Source organism: Heterodontus francisci, chromosome 9 (assembly GCF_036365525.1).
Source record: "Heterodontus francisci isolate sHetFra1 chromosome 9, sHetFra1.hap1, whole genome shotgun sequence".
NCBI classification, from domain to species: Eukaryota; Metazoa; Chordata; class Chondrichthyes; order Heterodontiformes; family Heterodontidae; genus Heterodontus; species Heterodontus francisci.
In genome coordinates this window covers 81,222,536-81,242,861 of record NC_090379.1, presented here as the reverse complement: position 1 = coordinate 81,242,861, position 20,326 = coordinate 81,222,536, and the positions used below count along the sequence as shown (strand labels likewise).

Below are 20,326 nucleotides of genomic sequence, written 5' to 3'. Positions count from 1 at the left end.
TGGAAACACCACCATCTCCAAGTTTCCCCCAAGTCACACAACATCCTGATTTGAAAATATATTGCTGTTCCTTCATTGTCACTGGGTCACAATTCTGGAACTCCCTAACAGTACTGTGGGAGTACCTTCATCACACAGACTACAGCAGTTCAAGAAAGCTGGGCCACTACCATCACCACCATCTTGAGGATAATTAAGGATGGGCAATAAATGCTGGCTGTGCCAGCAACACACACATCCCGTGAATGAAATCATTTAAAAAAAAATTTATTCTGGCACCGTCTCTTCTATCTGATTATGTAGCATTCAGCCACAGCAAGTAATTAGGTAGGCACATGGAATGTTGGCCTTTATTGCAAGCGGGATGAAGTATAAAAGTCGGGAAGTCTTCCTATGATTCTACAGGGTGAGACCAAACCTAGAGAACTGAGTACAGTTTTTGTCTCCTTTTTTAAGGAGGGATATACTTGCATTTGAGGCAGTTCAGAGAAAGTTCACTGGGCTGATTCCTGGGTTGAAGGAATTGTCTTATGAGGAAAGGTTGAGCAGGTTGGGCCTGTACTGATTGGAGTTTAGAAGAATGAGATGATCTTATTGAAACATGTAAGATTTTGAGGTGGCTTGACAGGCTAAATGCTGAGGAAATGTTTCCCCACGTGGGGTAATCTAGAACAGGGGAATAGTCTCAGAATAAGGGGCCTCCCTTTTAAGACGGAGATGAGGAGGAATTTTTTTCTCTGAGAGGGTCATTAATCTTTGGAATTCTCTTCCCCAGAAAGCAGTGGAGGCTGGGTCATTGAATATATTCAAGGCTCAGTTAGACAGGTTTTTGATCTACAAGGGTCAAGGGTTATGGGTGGAGTTAAGGCCAAGATCAGACCAGCCAAGATCTTATTGAATGGCGGAGCCAACTCCTCCTATTTCTTATGTTCCTGTGGTTCAGTTGTACCTTGACTTTCCTTACTGAGTGACTGGAGAAATGCAGAGCAGTTTTTTTTCTCTCATTAGGATCTTTCCTTTGATGGGAGCTCTGTCTGCCTTAAAAGAGCCAGCTTACACCCACCCAGCACTTCTTTCAGTAACATTTTTCAAAACCTAAAGCAATCAGCTTCATATGTACGATGTAATAATGTGTTAGAGTGAAATTATTTGAAGGTATTTTGTGTTCTTGAGAGCCTTTGCAGAATTGTCTCATGAAGGGACTGATCCTGCATTATTACATGGAATTTACAGCACTTAAACAGACCATTTGGTCCAACTGGTCTGTGGTATTGTTTATGCTCTGTTTGAGATTCGTCCCACTCTATTTTATCTAACTCTATCAACATAACCTTCAATTCCTTTCTGTCTAATGTACTTAAACCTGTCTATGCTATGCACCTCTATCACTTCTGAATATGCTTAATATCAATTGTGCCAGATACTTTCGTAGCAAATTGAGCTAATTACCAAAGAGTAATTTTCAGCAGCAAGTAGTAACAGCAAGTTGTTGAAGTCAGTCCATATAACAACATCGTTGTTTAAGTTCTGTGTTCACTTATGAATAAGTTTTGCATCCCTGGGATCTAGGATCCTCGCCAATCAAATGTTTCTGCATTTCACATCAGAAACATCCCTTGATTTTGGGATTGTAGAAGTTTACTTTTATATAGGTGGCAGATTTTTTTTGGTAGCATTGTTGTATCTTAGTATACTTTGGTTCCAAAATGTGAAATGTATTTGTTTAGTGCTATATTTGGCAAAATTCCATTTAATTTTCTGTTTCTAGTCACAGTAACTGATGTCTTTGTTGACACTTTGATTTTGTAACATGTCTAAAGGAAGCAATCAAAGTGTTTAACAGACAAGTCTTCAATTGGGTGAAACTTTTTCCTCCTCTATCATGATTCTTAACATCATTCCTGTCAACAGCATCCATGAGGTTCGGGAGCAAAAACTAAAAATTAAGAGTGGGTGTTTTTGCTTGGTTGCGCTGGTTTTTTTTAATGCAGTTCACCTGAAATCGGTCAAACCCGTGAAAAAGATTGAGGAATTTCAAGTGCAGAAACCCTCACTGCATTTAAAAAGTACTTTGATATGCACTTGAAGTGCCAAAAGGCTACAGACCAAAAGCTGGAAATTAGGATTGGCTGGATAACTTTTTTCATCCTGCACAAACATAATGGGTTGAATGGCCTCATTCTGTGCCAAAAATTTCTATGGTTCCAAATTATATCCGGTGCAATCTTTTGTGCTAGTTATAAAGAACATTGCTTTAGGAATTGGCTCCGCCTGCAAAATTGGCCACAGTTCCAGACCAAATTAATCACTGTGGCAAGTTTCTGCGAAAAGTGCCCATTTGCAGGCCTTCAAGGAGGGTCTTAAAATTAAGCTGGGATTTTTTTTTAGATGCAGAGACAGTAATTGGCACATTTTAAAAGCTTTTAATTTTTTTTTAAATTGCTAAGGAACTGACTAGTGCACATCAGTGCAACAAGTAAATGATTCTGTATGGTTTTTAAAGCCATTTTCAGTTATTTAAAATTGGGTAACTCACGGGTTATGGGGAATAAAGAAATGGCTTCACAAAGGAGGACACAAATATCATACCAGAAATGTTGGGTAACACAGGGCTTAGTGAAAGAGACGAACTGAAAGAAATCAGTATTAGTACAGAAATGGTGTTGGGAAAATTGATGGGATTGAAGGCCGATAATTCCCCAGGGCCAGATGGTATGCATCCCAGAGTACTTAAGGAAGTGGCCCTAGAAGTAGTGGATGCATTGGTGGTCATCTTCCAAGATTCTATAGACTCTGGAACAGTTCCTACAGATTGGAGGGTAGCTAATGTAACCCTACTATTTAAAAAGAGAGGTAGAGCGAAAGCAGGGAATTATAGACCAGTCAGCCTGACGTCGGTAGTGGGGAAAATTCTAGAGTCCATTATCAAAGATTTTATAGCAGAGCACTTAGAGAACAGTGGTAGAATCGGGCAGAGTCAGCGTGGATTTACGAAAGGGAAATCATGCTTGACAAATCTACTAGAATTTTTCGAGGATGTAACTAGTAGAGTTAATGACGGGGCGCCAGTGGATGTGGTTTATTTGGACTTTCAGAAGGCTTTCGACAAAGTCCCACATAAGAGGTGAGCATGGGTTGGGGGTAGTGTATTGCGATGGATAGAAAATTGGCTGGCAGACGGGAAACAAAGAGTAGGGATAAATGAGTCTTTTTCTGAATGGCAGGCAGTGCCTAGTGGGGTACTGCAGGGATCGGTGCTAGGAACCCAGCTATTCACAATGTACATTAATGATTTGGATGAGGGAACTAAATGTAATATCTCCAAATTTGCAGATGACACAAAACTGTGGGAGGATGAGTTGTGAGGAGGATGCAGAGAGGCTTCAGGGTGATTTGGACAAGTTGAGTGAGTGGGCTAATGCATGGCAGATGCAGTATAATGTGGATAAATGTGAGGTTATCCACTTTGGTAGCAAAAACAGGAAGGCAGATTATTATCTGAACGGCTATAAACTGAGAGAGGGGAATATGCAGCGAGACCTGGGTGTTCTCGTACACCAGTCGTTGAAGGTAAGTATGCAGGTGCAACAGGTGGTAAAAAAGGCAAATGGTATGTTGGCCTTCATAGCGAGAGGATTTGACTACAGAAGCAGGGATGTCTTGCTGCAATTATACAGGGCCTTGGTGAGGCCACAGCTGGAATATTGTGTGCAGTTTTGGTCTCCTTATCTGAGGAAGGATGTTCTTGCTATAGAGGGAGTGTAGCGAAGGTTTACCAGACTGTTTCCTGGGATTGTGGGACTGACATATGAGGAGAGATTGAGTCTGTTAGGATTATATTCACTGGAGTTCAGAAGAGTGAGGGGGGATCTCATAAACACCTATAAAATTCTAACAGGACTTGACAGGGTAGATGCAGAAAGGATGCTCCCTATGGTGGGGGAGTCCAGAACCAGGGGTCATAGTCTAAGGATATGGGGTAAACCTTTCAGGACTGAGATGAGGAGAAATTTCTTCACCCAGAGAGTGGTGAGCCTGTGGAATTTGCTACCACAGAAAGCAGTTGAGGCCAAAACATTGAATGTTTTCAAAAAGGAGTTAGATATAGCTCTTGGGTCCAAAGGGATCAAAGGGTATGGGGCGAAAGCCGGAACAGGCTACTGAGTTGGATGATCAGCCATGATCATAATGAATGGCGGAGCAGGCTCGAAGGGCCAAATGGCCTACTCCTGCTCCTACTTTCTATGTTTCTATGGGTGACGGACCAGACACTCTGATTAAAAATGCTTATTTTTGGCATAAACCCATATACAGCTGTATTAATAAAACTCCATCAGGTTACCACTCTTAAATATATCAAGGAATATTATTTATGCAATTTTTAATTTTGTTCTAAGGTGCTGCCTAATTGCACTGGTTCATGGAAGATTTTATATTTGGCACAATGCAAGTGAGTTTGTTTGGAAATCAACCAACAAAGTCACTTCCTAAAACAAGTGGAATTTTAAGCTCAATTTGTGCCCAGATCACCGTGCTCAAAGCAGAAACTCTTGGCCTAATGATGTAAATAATTTAGTTGTTTCCAAGTATGTGCTTTGCAATTGAATTGAAAAGATTATTTTGCAATGTAATGAATATATAAATTTCTGTTGTAAATAACAGTTCCAATCCTGGGAGGTACTAGATTGAATCCTGAAATTCCAGAATCACAAAAAGCCATCTGAGATGGCAAATAATGAATATGAACTTTTTTGTTGCAGTTTGCATTTCCTATGTTTTGGACTTTTTTGTGCATTGTATGGCATCGCTGCTGTTGGACTATGTCTTCTATTACAGTGCTTGTCAGGCTGCAAGAATCTATACAGTTTGCTCTAATTTTCATCCTTTGTTCCTCAGCTAAAATCCATCTATTTCAGATCTCTATTGAACCCTTGAGTAACATCCAGTTCAAGGTTAAGATGTCCATAGAAATTTTGTTCAGATTGTTTTAACCTTTCATGGAGTGCAAAAAGACATTGTTCCTTTGGGGAAATAACAATTTCTTGACTTCTAAGATGCAAAATTGCTCTTTTTTTTCTAAGGCCTATTTTTGCCGCAGCATATTAATAGGTTTCTCTTAGCAGTTGTAATGATGGCATAGGTCAACATTAGATCACAATAAAAGTAAAATCGATTGCTCCATTGTTACAAATATTTGCTGAGGCCGAGCCATTTTCCTGTTATCATTCCATATACAGTTCAGAATACTCGACAGGTTTCTTATGAAACAAATGATGTTGCACTCCAGTAAATATTTCATATGGGAAAGCCTAGGCTACATAAAATACATTTGAACTGCACTTTTCTAAATTAATGTGTTGGAAAATTTTTTCCAAGCAAAGTGTATAAAAAACAGGACAGGCAGATACTCCAGAAGAAAGGGAAAAAAATCCTCTTTTTTTTTTAGAAGTTCAGTCATCATATTTTCTGTTCACTTATTACAGTTAATTTTTATGGAGCAATCACAGGAAAGTTTAATGGAGTCGAAGTATAACTTATAATAGACCTGAGGTTGATCACAGTGATACTAAAGACAATGGGTGTGTAGCATTTCTATACCAGAAATCGTCTCGTTTCCTCAGTATTAACTTTTTATTGAATAAAGTGGCATACTCTCCTCCTCACTATTAGTCCACATTGCTGCTGCTTATTTATCTTTGTAACCATTCAATGTTCCATGAAAAATAATCAATCAAAGTCGGGCATAAGGACTGACAAGAGTGCAGGATAAAGTCCATATCAATAGATCACAGGTACTGGTTCTGGTACCCATTAGTTTCACAGGTTACCAATGTAAAAATAATAAAGATATCATTTTTTTGACATGATTCCACCCCAGAAAATTGACACAAAAATGTAAAGATGAGGGAATTTTTCTATAAAATTTTACTTTGTTCTTTGTAGCAGTAAGAAAGAACAGGGCCAAGAGCTTTTATAAAGTACTTTTCACATTCTATCAAAGCAATTCACTACGAATGACTTGCCCCTAACATATCATTACATTATTATGTAGGCAAATTTAGCAGCCAATTTATGCACAGCAAGATTCCAGAAGCAGCAATGAGATAAATGAACAATTAATCTGCTTTTGGTGGAGTTCGGTGGGGGATAGATTTGGTTGTGACTTCAGGAGAACTTCTCTGTTCTTCACACAGTGCGTTGGGACTTTTTATGTTCACCTGAGAGTGTAAACAGGGCCTCGGTTTAAAATCTCATACGAAGGCGGCGCTTCTGACTATGCAGCACTCCATCAGTGCTGCACTGCAGTAATTCATGGCCTCAACTCTTCATTGTCAAGCTCACGGGAAGTGCAGTGATGGAAATACAAAAATAAATCAAAGAGTTATAGAAAAAAAGAACATTTAAAAAGCCTGAAACAAGATGCAGGACAAAGTCACATGACACATGCCTTCTCCTGCACTGAAATACACATTCATGTCTGCTAGAACTGAAAGTCATTAACCCTGTCTGCATTGAAATTAAACAGCTCATCACAGATGGATGTGAGCTACCCACAAAGTGAGATAAAACAAAAGTGCTAGTAGACACACTATCTCCAGCTACAATCACTACAATAAAATGTGAACATCCTTCATCTTATCAAAATGGGCTGAAATCAGAAGCTATTGTATAGCCCCTCAGGAACCAAAAACCCAAAGTCACGTGGGCGAAACTAACACTTTATGAATTTACCTTTAAAGGTAACCTTGTTGCAGAGCGATGCTAGTCATTAGTCATCAAGTTATCAGAACATTCAGTCTGAGATCTCCAGCCACAGAGGGAGCATCGAAAGCCATTTTGAATTCCAGCACAAGACTGAGAGAGAGATCAATTCCAGCTAAGATAGTTGAACCCTGCTAAGACAAGTTGGCAACCAACTGCGGCAGAGAAATAAGAGAGTGCCTTTTGAACAACTCCTCCACCTGTGAAAATAGAACTAAGTAATACCAGCACCTCTTCCAACTGAAGTGTTTACTGCCAGAAGACTTCAGAACCCAACAAGAGCAAGACAACCAGCAAACTGGCCTGCAACTTTTAAAAAATATTTACCTTCCAGGAGGATCCCATAGGTCTTTCCTGAAAACAGCAGACTTTTACACCTTGAACTCGTAACGCCTCTTCCCCTTTACCTTCTTGTTATGATCTTGTAGTTTTTTTTCCGGGAAGAATGCAGTATGCCTTTAAGGCTGGGAAAAGGAGCCGTACAGCTTTAAGGCAGCAGGCTGTAGAAGCTGAGTCAAAGAATGCAATTTTGTTGACCCGAGATACAGCCATTCGGAGACTGAGATTCAAAGCGTGTATCCTCGTTGCTTTGGATACAGCCACTTGGACTGAGTATGGAGAGATACATTTGTTACTATTTAATTTTGAACTGACTTATAGTGGAAGCAGCCTGTTCTAACAAGAAGATAGACAGACAGCCGTGTGTTAGCACCTGAAAGGAGAGGTTTCAGACCATTTTAACTGAAGGAAGAGAATTTAGTCTGTTTATCTATAATTCTCTCAAAATTCTAAAACGTCAAGCCAAAACACAGATCTCTGATAATTTAAAATGAAGGAAGGGAAGCTACACTGTGACAATCTTTTATCCCTCAAAAATTCTAAAGCCAAATTGATTCGTTATAAGTGTTTGCAAGTTATTAGTTTTTGAAATTCTTCGTTGGGGAAGCAGCAACACTTTCGACTTCTGGATTAGACTACGGACTGTTCTACTGTTGAAGAACCTTTTTTCCCCCATCGGACGGCTATGAGGACTTCAAACAACCTTGGACTGTTCCATATTCGGCAGGAGCGTAATATGCAAGGACGCTAATTTTTCTATTTTTAAATGTTGTTTATATCTTAGTAGTGTTTAAGAATTTAGTTTTTCTGATTAAAGTTAATTTGTTGATTTAAAGACACCTGGTTTGGTTAGTCTCATTCGGGGGTTAATAGATGTTGCAATTTGACTGGGTCTTTAATTTGGAAAGTTTAAAATGATATGTTAGGCGATCTGTGGAGGAACGGGATTGAATTAACAGTGCGCTTCTCCCATCACATTCAGAATTGTATATTTTGATTGGGGGCTTTGACTGGAGCAGTCGGTCGTAACATTCTATCTATCTTGAGTGTGCATGAGAGAGTGAGTGGGTGGTGTTACGAACATTTTGGGTGATGTTGTTCAATAAATATTTAATCTTCTGTTTTTAAACTCATGAGAAAATCTGTCACTGTCTCTTTATTTGACCATCAAAACACAGGGGCTGAAACATTAATTTAAACAAAAGCACTATCTTTGGTCAGTTGGGAGGTGACCAGTGGAAACTAGCCATGCCATTTCCCACCTATCCACAATAATATCTTCAATTTTTTTTTGCCGCCTCAAACATATTTTAAGAGCTATCTGACGACACATAAATCTCTTTCCAAACTAAGCCTCATTCCAACTGCAATTACAGTACACAGCCTTATTTAACCAGTGTCTAACAATGCAGACAATCATATGGCACTCCACATATCTGTTTCTCTTTTATTTATTTTGCTGCTGAATAGATTACTTGTTACAGAATCAGTAATCAGAAGTAATTCAAAGTGGACAAAATTCTGCTGTTCATCCAAAAAGACCCAATTCAATTTGCAAGCTTAGATTGGTGTTCAGTTCTCCTTACAACATGTAATGTGTTTGACTATAGTAACAGTGAACTACTTTCCATAGTGTTAGACATCTTTAGTAGATTATTCAGCTGTATCTCATTTGAATACTGAAATAGTAATGTTCTGCAGATATTTTGGATGGGGAGCAGTATAACCCTGAGAACAATCTATAGAAGACTTGAAATATAATGAACACATTGTGTCCAAACTACACAGTGGATGTGCTATAGTATAATCCCCATGCCCTGGATCAACCCAGTATGTCTACTACTTTTAAATAGATATACAAATGGGAAGGGCATCATGTATGATGGCTTTGCCATTAAATTTGCCAAGAAATTTGCAGATCTGCTAAGTCGATGGAGACAGCTGTGCCCATACTCTAACAAACATGATCCAAATTTCAAACCTGTTGGAAAGAGACTTCTGATGAAGTTTGGTAGATATTATTAAATATAAACTTAAAAAATAAGACAGCTGCAAAATTGGAGAAAGATCTGTCTCAAATGACTCTTCAGGAACGAGCTGGCTTTATTAAAGTTTGTCTGCTTTTAGATAATACAAGTAATTTATTTCAGCTAATTTCCCGGATCCACTTATTGAAGGGACTATCACTGCCTGCTTCCTTGAATACAAATAGGGTGATTGATAGAGAAGAATGAAGACATATGCTGTTTGCATTGGAGAAATGGAGCATTGGACTTGGACTTTCCATGTGATTTTGTTGTTTCCCACATATTCTTGCACCAGATACCAGCTCATTCCTCTTTGACTGGAGAAACAGACAGGGTTGTTACGTCATCTCTGTTGATTGATCCAGTTCTTGAGTCATTGACAGTAGCTATATCATGGAAAATGCTAAAATAGAAAGAGGGCTCATAAACTTAGCCAGAGTCGTCATGCTTAGGCAGGAGAAGAATGTTTGTCCATCTAGCTTACCCTTCCAAATCTCCCTTCAAGCTCATTCCCCAATTCTAATAAAGTGGATAATGTTTTCACTATGTTATGGAACCTGCATTTTTGTTTGTATGTTAAAAATACTGAATATTTTATACTAATTGGATTGATCTATAAGGGTTTCACCATTTAGGTAGCTACCTGGAGATATCTTGTACTTAGACATAGCAATTATATCCTCACTCGGTGCCACAGTCAATATCAATTTTATAGCTCTGTTGTCGTATTTGACTGGGGTCTCCAGCTCTCTGGATGTGAGGAGTTACAAGCTTAGTTATCAACTAGCAATGATTTCCTTAGATATCAAAAAAAATTCTTTGATCTGGATTGCAAAATCCTTAAGATTTTTTGGGGCTTTGAAAAGCCCCAAAATTAGCATTTTGAAGTTGCAAACTAGGAAGGGGAATTTTCTTCACCCCATAGTTACAAGAACTCTACTAAGGCCCGCTCTCCAGGAGTGTGTCCTCAGACTGAAAGTTAAGAGGCCCAGCTTGTTGGAACTGACAGTTCTTCAGAGCAAATTTTCTGCATTGGAAGAGAGTATATTAAGCTGTTCAATCCCATCTTTGAAACTTGGTTGCTAATATGAAGAGTATTGATAGGCTGTTTTAGGCGAACCACTTAAGTTCCCCAAGGATGCAATTATGGAAGAATCATAACTTTTTTAGGTCCTAGGAAAGTTAGCTGGAAGAGAAATGTGTATAGGACCACTTTAAATCTTCTACAGCTAGTATAATGAAAATTTACTGAGTTTCTCATTGTAGTATTATGAACGCTGGGCTTTGTGGTATGCGTCACGCTCATGAGAAGTGCAGCGATTTTTAAAAAAAAAACAATTTTCAAAGACTGGTACATTTACTTTCAACAAGATGGAGGACATAGTCACATGACAAATACCACCTCCTGCACTGCAATACACATCTATGTCTACTAGAACTAAAACCATTAACCCCATCTACATGCAAATGAGACAGCTAGATGTGAGCTGCACACAAAATAAGCTAAAACAAAGACACTCCCAAACTCTAAAATAAAAGCAAAATACTGCAGATGCTGGAAATCTGAAATAAAACCAAAAAGTGCTGGAAATACTCAGCAGGTCTGGCAGCATCTGTGGAGAGAGAAGCAAAGTTAAGGATTCAGGTTAATGACCTTTCATCAGCAGGTAGCAAGGCAGACCCACCAGTGGCCCTACCGTGATAAGGAACTCCGAAAAATATACCACCGTAGGTACGGCAGAAGTAGAGAAAATCTGTGAAGGATATCAGGATTTCGCTTTGAAAGGAAAGCTGTCCCCAAACCTCTCCAGTGAGACAGGCAAACCCATTGCCCTGCTTCGAGACACAAGGGCCACTCAATCCTTCAAGCTGGATAAAGGAATGAGCATCCCACCAGTGAGCTTGCTAAAAGCAAAGGTTCTGATAAAAGGAATAAAAAGAGGATACATGTATTGTACCCTTGTATCGGGTCCACTTGCAGTGTCACCTCATTTCTTGACGGGTTATTGTAAGGATTGTCCCTAGTCTAACTGTGGCCAGAATGGACTTGCTACTCAGCAATGATTTGACTGGAAATAAGGTGGTAGCAGTCCCAATGGTCTTAGAGCAGCCAAATGAGGCCAGGGAGACAACAAATACAGGACTTAGTTCCTGGAATCTTTCCTGCCTGTGCAGTAACCAGGGTCATGGCCAGGCAAGCTCCCCCAGAGAGAGCTGAGCCAGTAGATCAGTCAGATGACAGAGGTCTGGCTGGCTGAAACATTTTTTGGACATTTAGAAGAATAGGAGATATACATTAGGCCCTCCTTAATTGAAGCCCAGCAGGCAGTCCCTGTTATAAAAAGGATAGCACAGACAGACTATTCTGAGGCAGAGGCAGTAAAAGCAGTGGAGGAGCAGAGCAGTAGTGAGGACAAACCTGACGAGGAAGAGAATCCTGAAAGTTCTAAAATTGAACCCCCTAATGCCAAATTGGAAAACACTGAAATTCTAAGGAGATTAGACACAGTGCTTGTCTATTTCTCCGAACAGCAAAGACAGGAGTGAACCACATTACTACAGGAGTTCAAGGAGGTCTGTCGGGACAAATGGAGTTGTACACCCTGAACAGTACATGATGTGGATGTCTGAGAAACCCCACCAAATAAAACAAAACCCCTATAGATTGAACCCCAACAAGCTAGCTCAGGTCTGCCAGGAAATCCAGTACATGCTGGAAAACAATTTAATTGAACTCAGCCAGAGCAGCTGGAGCTCTCCTATATATAGTATTAGTCCCAAACCTGATGGTTCAACCAAACTCTGTATTGATTACCGCAAGGTCAGTGCAGTCACCAAGGCCAACTCATATCCAATCCCCTGTATCGAAGACTGCATATACCAAGTAGGAAATTCCACTTAAATCAGTAAAATAGATTTATTATAAGGGCACTGGCAAGTTCCAATGACCCAGAAAGCACACCTAGTTGTGTTGGGTGGTGTTGCGAATATTTGGGGTGACGAATATTGTTTAATAAATATTTAATCTTCTGTTTCAAACCGACGAGAAAACCTGCCACTGTCTGTTTATTTGGCAAACAAAACACAGTGGTTGAAACACTAATTTGAACAAAAAACTGTCTGTGGTCAGTTGGGAGGTGAACAGTAGAAACCAGCCACACCATCACCCACCTGACCATATCATATGTTTATGTTTTAAAAACGGTGATCTTTAATGCAATGTAAAATGAGCATTCGGAAGAAACATGTGACACCTCACAAATTCTGTCCAGAGACAAGCTGGAGGTCTTGGTTGCCATGAGAACAAGGAACCCAGATCAAAGACCCTTTTGATAGCAGGATGCAAAGCTGTAAACCTAAAGGACAATGGGTTTTGCTCTCCCAGACTCTCAGATTGTAAACAAGGAACCAGAGTCTCTAAAAATGCAGATTTCAGTTAAATTTTTAACACCTAGAAACAAAGGAAGGCCCAGGTGGTTTTGCTATGGTCAGACTTATGGGCTGGAATTTTATGCCTCCCCACAAGAGCGACCTGGTGGGGAGGGGGGAGGCGTTGTAAAATTGAGTGGGTGGCAGGGGGTGCCGTTCCCGACGCCTTCCCGCCCCTGCTGCAATTTTACTAGGGGTGGTGGTGGCAAAAAACTGCCTGCCCATCCCAGGCCAATCAAGGCCCTTAAGTGACTAATGAACTGCCACGTAAGGGCCTTCTCCTGCCGTGGCTGGTACTTTTCCAGCAGCCGGTGGGCGCCTCAGGCCTCCAGAAGGCTGCCAGGTCCTTGTAGACTGTGGGGGGGCCTCTTGATCTGGCACCTTGTGCCCCCCGGCCCCCTCTATCCCCCCCACCCGCCTCCAACCCAAAGCCCAGGCCCAGGGGAGGTGGGCTCGCCCCTGACCTTTTGGCTGGTGGGCGGGGCCCAATATAAAATTCTGGCCATGGTTTCTGAGAACTATTAAAGGCAAACAACTATTGACTTTTGATCTAATCACAAGTTAAGTACTGTTTAGTTAATATTGAGTAATAGTTTAATTGTTATAGTAAAAGTCTTAAAATGTGAAATTGTGTGTGATTATTTAATCGGTCACTAGGAAGTTCATACCTCTTGTTTTCAAGTTAGTGGTCTCTACTGAGGTTGTACCAATAGCGAAAGTCTCTCCCAGCTATCCCTCAGGTGAATCTTCAATGGACTTTCTCTAAGGCCAGTATAATGTTGGGACATCCAAAACTGAATGCGGTAGTTCAGATGAGATCTAAACATTGCTCTTTATAACTACAATAGTACTGAAAGTCATGATTCTCCCATAGCTAAACATGAAAAAATGGTTCACCTAAAATTTGCACACTTTTTTTTTGCAGTTGGGAAGATCTTTTAATGTTTTATGTGCCTGAGCTCATTTGTTTGTTGTACTAGTGCTCTCCCATTTAGACTCTGCCCCTTCTGTTATTCTTACATCAAAGCATATTACTTCACATTATGTTATACTAAACTGCATCTGCTGCTGTTCTGCTCATTTAATCTGTGTCAGAGGTGTTCAAATTCTGATGAAAGGTTACAAACCTGAAACGGTAACTCTGTTTCTCCTCAGATGCTGACAGACCTGCTGAATGTTTCCAGGATTTTCTATTTTTATTTCAGATTTGCAGCATCCATATATTTTGCTTTGATCCAAACGTTGGTCCATGGGTTGTGGCAATTCAGTACTATTTCTGCTTCTGTCTCTAACTTGTCGGTTTACACTGTTTGAATTTTGTGAACTTGAGGTGTGGAAAGAGTTGTCTCATTGTTAGATAAATCTTAAAATAGAATAGCAAGATCTTTTATCCTCTGCTACATGAGACATATCAGGTCAATAGAAACATGGATTTAAACTATGTATGTGACAATTGGAGATTTGTCTTGTTTCACGTCGCGAGACACTCTATTTTAATATTTTCCCAACTAAACTACATTATGGGCTGAATTTTATGAGTGCGCCACACTTCGCGGCGGTGCACTGTAAGAACGGCGTGCATCCCGTGTGGTTGCGTCATCCCCGAGCCCCCGCGATATTATGTGTGGGGGCTCATTTAAATAGAGGGGGCGGAGCAGCCACCCCCGATGACATAGAGGGGGCAGCCTCCGCATCTCCAGCCACGACATCCAGCGCCACTGCGCAGGTGCCATTTTTAAAGGCTTTAAGCCCTTACAAATAAGTTTAATTGTTGAAGGGTAAGTATAAATGATTTTTAATACATTTTAAAATAAATGATGGAGGCCCTTCCCCAACCCCCTCAAAGGTCAATCCAGGCAGTGAAATGACCATCAGTTGATTGTTCACAAACCCGAACTTCCCGCCCCGGCCTTCAATATTATGCCCTTCAACCCCTTCCCACCATTCCCACATCCAATAAAGATCGATTTCCCCTCTCCTCCACCCTCCCACCCTGAAAATTTTATTACTGCCCCCTCCCCGCCAGGTTCTCGCCCGGAACTCCATATGGAGTCGCGGGCACAGCACGAACGGCAGCTGTAATATCTGAGTGGGACGTAAGTTTGTGTGAATATGTTAAATGTTGATTTACGTATGTTGATGAAGAGCCGCCACCAGTGGCCAGTAAAATTCAGCCCTATGTGTAAGTGAACCAATTTTTCAAATTTGTGGCAACTAAGTTGAGACAAGTATGTTTTTGGAATGTTTTGTTTTGAAAACACTGTCTGTATTTAGCAGTACGGCAAATGGTATGATGTACATATAACACAAAAATGCTGTAAACAGCTTTTTGATGCATTATAGGTATTTCTCAGCAGTTACTGTCACAGAACTGTTTTTTTCTCCTCGGATTAAAAAAAACAGTGTCTGCCTTTAAGACTGAGCACAGGGTGCCAGCTGTACCTGTCCCTCGGCCACAGCAGGAGAGAGGGGTCACATGGTATAATGTTTTGTTTTGATTTGATTGTGTAAAACTGGCAAAAACCGGTCTGAAACAGCCACCAGTGAAGCGTGCTTACTGTAGAAAGGAGCTGTCTATTTCTCACAGCAGAAATTCTACAAGGAGCTACAGGCCAAGTTAATTGTCTAAGGAGGAAAAAAACCCTTTGTATTGCTGGAGTAAAGTTTTGACTGAGAGACTGTCGATTTAAAAAAAAATTCAAGTGGACCTATTGCAGTGCTCATGGTTGAAAGAACTGTGTGACGCCTGCTGCAGCCAAAGTGCTTTGAATGCCTATCGACTCAGAGACTGTTTCATAAAATCCGTGTGAAGACTTCAGGAGGCATTTGATTATTTTCACACTCGGATATCTCACCCATCAGGAACGTAACCCACAAAGACTTATTTATTCTTAAGAAACAGCTAATTATTTTTAAAAACACCACTTTTAAAACCAGTTAACTGTTAGTTTTTGAATGTATGTGTGTGAATGAGGGAGTTTTAGGATAAAGTAAGAAGTTATAAGGTCTTTAGACATAGGTTTATCTTAATAGTGTTTAAGATTTAGTTTTTAATAGCTAATTTGTTGTTGTCTAAAAATACCTGGTTTGGTCTATTTTATTCTAGGGGTTACTAGAGTGTATAATTTGGCTGTTTTCTGGTTGGGTGGGAAAACTTTGATAATATGCTGCGACCAGTGGAGTGATGGGACTGAATTGACAGTGCGTTGCTCACGCCTCGGTCATAACAATATATGTGGATATATTGATTATAATTCACAGAATCCAAGTAGATTCATGAAGAAACATGGTATTGCAATATTTGTAGAAGTCTGCAGTTATGGTGATACAACATAATTATTTAACTATTCAGAAATGTCAAGGGCACAATATGAGGGGTCAGAATTGCTCCAAATTCTAGAATTGCTAATGCAACTTGGTATAATATAGTTTCAGACCAACTTTGAAACCATGGAGTCAATTTTAACTCTCCTCCATGCAAAAACCAGGCAGAAGGGCAGTCTTTTTTTTTAGTTTCCTGTGAGCCAGGAGGAGAAGGAGTGCCCCACAAGGAAACACTGGACTTCCTCCCGCTCATTCCCTTGACTGGAATTCCCCTCCTGGATCACTTAACTGGACAGTTGCCATGAGTCCCTGGTGGCAACCATCTGCTGCTTGATTTTAACGGCTCGGCAGCCGCCTTCTGCAGACCTCAGGCCCTTTTGTTCAGGAAGACGACAAGCGCCATGTCAGTGCTGCCCTGCTGTTAAAATCAGGGTCCATATAGTTATGTGTTCTTTGTGAAGAAGAAATTAATTTTTAACTACATTTTTTTTCTGCAGCATATAACTTCCAATACAGTTCTTACTGAAATGAAATCCTGTTCGTCTTGCTGTATTCAGCAGCATTGCACAGAAAGTGAGGATTGCAGGGAGATGTCAAAACCACAGATCACTTGGAATCTCACCTCAAGTAGTTCCTCCAAAGTTGGTGAGTTGATGACTAAAAAAGTAATGGTATATGTTAATTAATAATAGACAATCAGTGAGAAAGCACTTAAATGAAAAGTTATTGCACTGAAGACTATAACAATAGTATGGCTTCACATAGAATCTTGCAGCACTGAACGAGGCCATTTGGCCTATCGTGCCTGTGCTGGGTCTTTGAAAGAGCTGTCGAATTTAGGACCATGCCCCAGCTATTTTCCAATAGCTCTGCAAATGAATCCTCTTCAAGTACTTTGAAAGTTCCTGAAATTTGATCCTACCACTCTTTCAGGTAATGCATTCCAGAACATAACCTTATGTAGGAAGACATTTCTCATTTCCTCTCTAGTTCTTCTGACAAGTATTTTAAATCAATGACCTTGGTTACCGACCCACTTGCCAGAGGAAACAGTTTCTCCCTACTTGTATCAAAACCCCTCATAATTTTGAATACCTTTATTAGATCTCTCCTTAACTTTTTCATCTTTAAGAAGACATCCCAACTTCTCCAGTCTCTCCAAATAACTGAAGTGCCTCATGGAATTATGGAATGATATAGCATAGAAGGAGGCCATTCAGCACATCGTGCCTGATCTCTTTGAAAGAGCTGTCCAGTTAGTCCCGTAGCCCATTGCTCTTTCCCCATAGCCCTGTAATTTTTCTCCCCTCAAGTATTTATTCAATTTCCTTTTGACAATTACTCTTGAATCTGCTTTCAGGTACTGCATTCCAGATTACAACAACCCACTGTGTAAAATATGTTTCATTATGTCACCTCTGGTTCTATTAACAATCACCTTAAATTTTTGTCCTCTGGTTACCGACCCTTGTGTCACTGGATCTAGTTTCTCCTTATTTGCGCGATCAAAACCATTCATTATTTTAAACCATGTTTTATAAAGGTTTAGCCTAACTTCCTTGTAATGGACTCTATGCCTCAATTATTAAAGCCAGGGATCTCGTATGCCTTTCTAACAGCCCAGCTTGTCCTGCCATCTTCAAGTATTTGCATACCTACACCCCCAGGCCCCTCTGATCCTGTACCCTCTTCAAAATTGTACTATTTATTTTACATTGCCTCTCCTCATTCATCCTACCAAAATGTATGCCTGGTATCCTTCTCCATAAAAGCATAAGAACTAGGAGCAGCAGTAGACCATATGACTCCTTGAGCCTGCTCCACCATTCAATACAATCATGGCTGATCTTCTGCCTCAAATCCACTCCTCCAACCCCCACCCCACCCCTGCTCCTCATATCCCTTGATTCCATGAGAGATCAAAAATCTTATCTATCCCAGCCTTGAATATATGCAATGATGGAGTTTCCAAAACTCTCTGGGGTAAAGAATTCCAAAGATTCACAACCCCCAAGTGAAGAAATTTCTTTTCATCTCAGTCCTAAATGAATGATCCCATATCCTGAGGCTGTGTGCCCGTGTTCAGCCAGGAGAAACAACCTCTCAGTGTCTACCCTGTCAAACCTCTTCAGAATCTTGTATGTCTCAATAAGATCACCTCACTCTTCTAAACTCCAAAGAGCATCAGCTCAATTTCCTCAGCCTCTCATCATAGAACAACTCTCTCATCCCAGGAACCAATCTAGTGAACCTTTACTATACCACCTCCAAAGCATTTATATCCTCCTTTAGACTTGGAGACCAAAACTGTACACAGTACTCCCAGTGTGGTCTCATCAAAGCCATGTACAATTGTAGCAAGACTTCCTTGTTCTTGTACTCCAATCCTCTTGCAATAAAGGCCAACATGCCATTTGCCTTCCTAATTGCTTGCTGTACCTGCATGCTAACTTTCTTTGTTCCTTATACAAGTACACCCAAGTCTCTCTCTCAACATCAACATTTACAAGTTTCATGTCTTTTAGAAAAATATTCTGCTTTTCTATTCTTATTACCAAAGTCAATAACCTCACACTACCTGCCTAGATCTCTTCGCAGCCTCTTTGTGTCCTCTTCACAGCATTCCCACCTAGCTTTGTATCATCAGCAAACTTGGATTCATTACGCTTGGTCCCTTTGTCGAAGTCATTAATATAGATGGTAAATAGTTGAGGCACTGATCCTTGTAGCACTCCACTGTTCACAGCGTGCCAACTTGAAAATGCCCCATTTATCCCTAGTCTCTGCTTCCTGTCTGTTAACCAATCCTCTATCCATGCTAGTATATGATCCCCAGCTCCAAGAGCCCTTATCTTGTGTATTAACCTTTGTGTGGCACCATATCCAATATCTTATTGAGGCCTCGACATCCTTCCTAAAATGTGGTGTCCATAATTGTACACAGTACGTCAGCTAATGGCTAACCAGTGATTTGTAACAGTTTAGCGTGACATCCTTGCTTTTGTATTCATTGCCCCTATTTACAAACCCAAGTGTCCCATACACTTTCTCAACCACCTTCTCAACTCACCCAGCCACTTTCAAAGGTTTGTGAATATGCATCCCCAGGGCCCTTTGCTCTTGCACCCCCTCAAAATAGTACCATTTAGATTATGCTGCCTCTCCATTTTGTTCCTCCCAAAGTGAATCCCTTCCCACTTATCCACATTAACTCGCACCTGCCACGTGTGCACAATTCACCAGTCTGTCTGTATCCTCTTTGAAAAACCAGGAAAATAAATTTTAGAAATGACCTTGTATAGCTGACAGGAATTTCAAGGAAGAAGTTGCCGTCATTAGAGTGACAGTAGGGTTTGTTTGGGAAGGATCGAAAAGATGGTTGACTGTGTAACTTCAGAGTAACAGTACAGATTGTCAAAAATCTTTTCAGAATAATTGCAACTCGGATGTCAGCAGAGATTAGCAGCTGACTATGCCCCAGTTAAATTTCAAATTCAGATTCCAGATTTTAACTTTTAAATATTGTCATGATGAAAGAAAATAAGTTAATTGCCAATTTTTTTTTTATATATAAATAGCTGTTATCTTTAGTATTCCCTTTAAATTTTAAGATTAGGAATGGGTGTCATAAACAAAGATGTTTGGCATAATGCTTAAACGTGTACAGATCTTCAACTGTTGATGAACAAATAGCTTTGCAGTTAGAGATATGAAGCTGTCATTGCATTATAGGTAACACCTGCACACAAAAAAAGAACTTTTTAAGAGTGCTGTCGGTGGCACTGCATGATGTGGTACTGTGCTTAGTCAAGAAAAGCTGCATTTGATTCCTGGTAGGTGCCAATTTAGCTGATCTCAGTGTGACAGCATTGGGTGAATCAGCCTCAGTGTGCAAAAGAGGGGAAATATCAGCTAGAGTTCCGGCTAGCAATCCTTGCTGCAAAGTGAACATTGGGTGAGGGCATTGGGTGAGGGCAGAATGAGGCTCAGCTGTGATAGATCTGCAAGCTCGAATAGCCTGCTGGCACTCATTGTTGAAGCACGACCACTTGGACAACATACAAGAGGGTTCTGGCACCTGTGGTTGGATGCAGTTTAAATCTTCCATTAAGGGACCTGTGAAGGAGCTTTTATAAAAATTATGCAGAGACCATAAAGTTATGTTTCATAGAGTTTACGAATTCCCCATTTTTAAGACAGTGATTGTTAGAAGTGTTCGGTTTTTAATAAAAGTATATTGTAATAATTTTTGATGGTTTCATCAGTTTAACTTTTAAACTTGTTTTAAGTATTCAATTACATTGAGTCATAATACATTGTATACACATTAGATTACATTGCTTGTTGCATTTAAAATGGTACAACCTGAAAAGTGACAAATAAGGGAACATTTTCTGATGAGCAGTATTTTGGTGCAAGTGCTTAAGGTGCTTGCACCATATTCT

The 20,326-nt window shown here is 40.2% G+C and overlaps 1 protein-coding gene across 6 annotated transcripts in view; it reads left to right on the top strand.

Moving 5' to 3' along the window:
- The window catches only part of dph6 (diphthamine biosynthesis 6), a 391,285-nt gene that overhangs the window by 208,532 nt on the left and 162,427 nt on the right, over nt 1-20,326 (top strand). For all 6 annotated transcript variants that reach the window (XR_010975725.1, XM_068039383.1, XM_068039384.1 and 3 more), the window contains one exon: nt 16,379-16,526. Coding sequence is in view for 5 of the 6 variants with exons in the window: in XM_068039383.1 (XP_067895484.1) it covers nt 16,379-16,526 (148 nt within the window). In the remaining variant the exon portion in view is untranslated. The remainder of the gene's footprint in view (nt 1-16,378; nt 16,527-20,326) is intronic.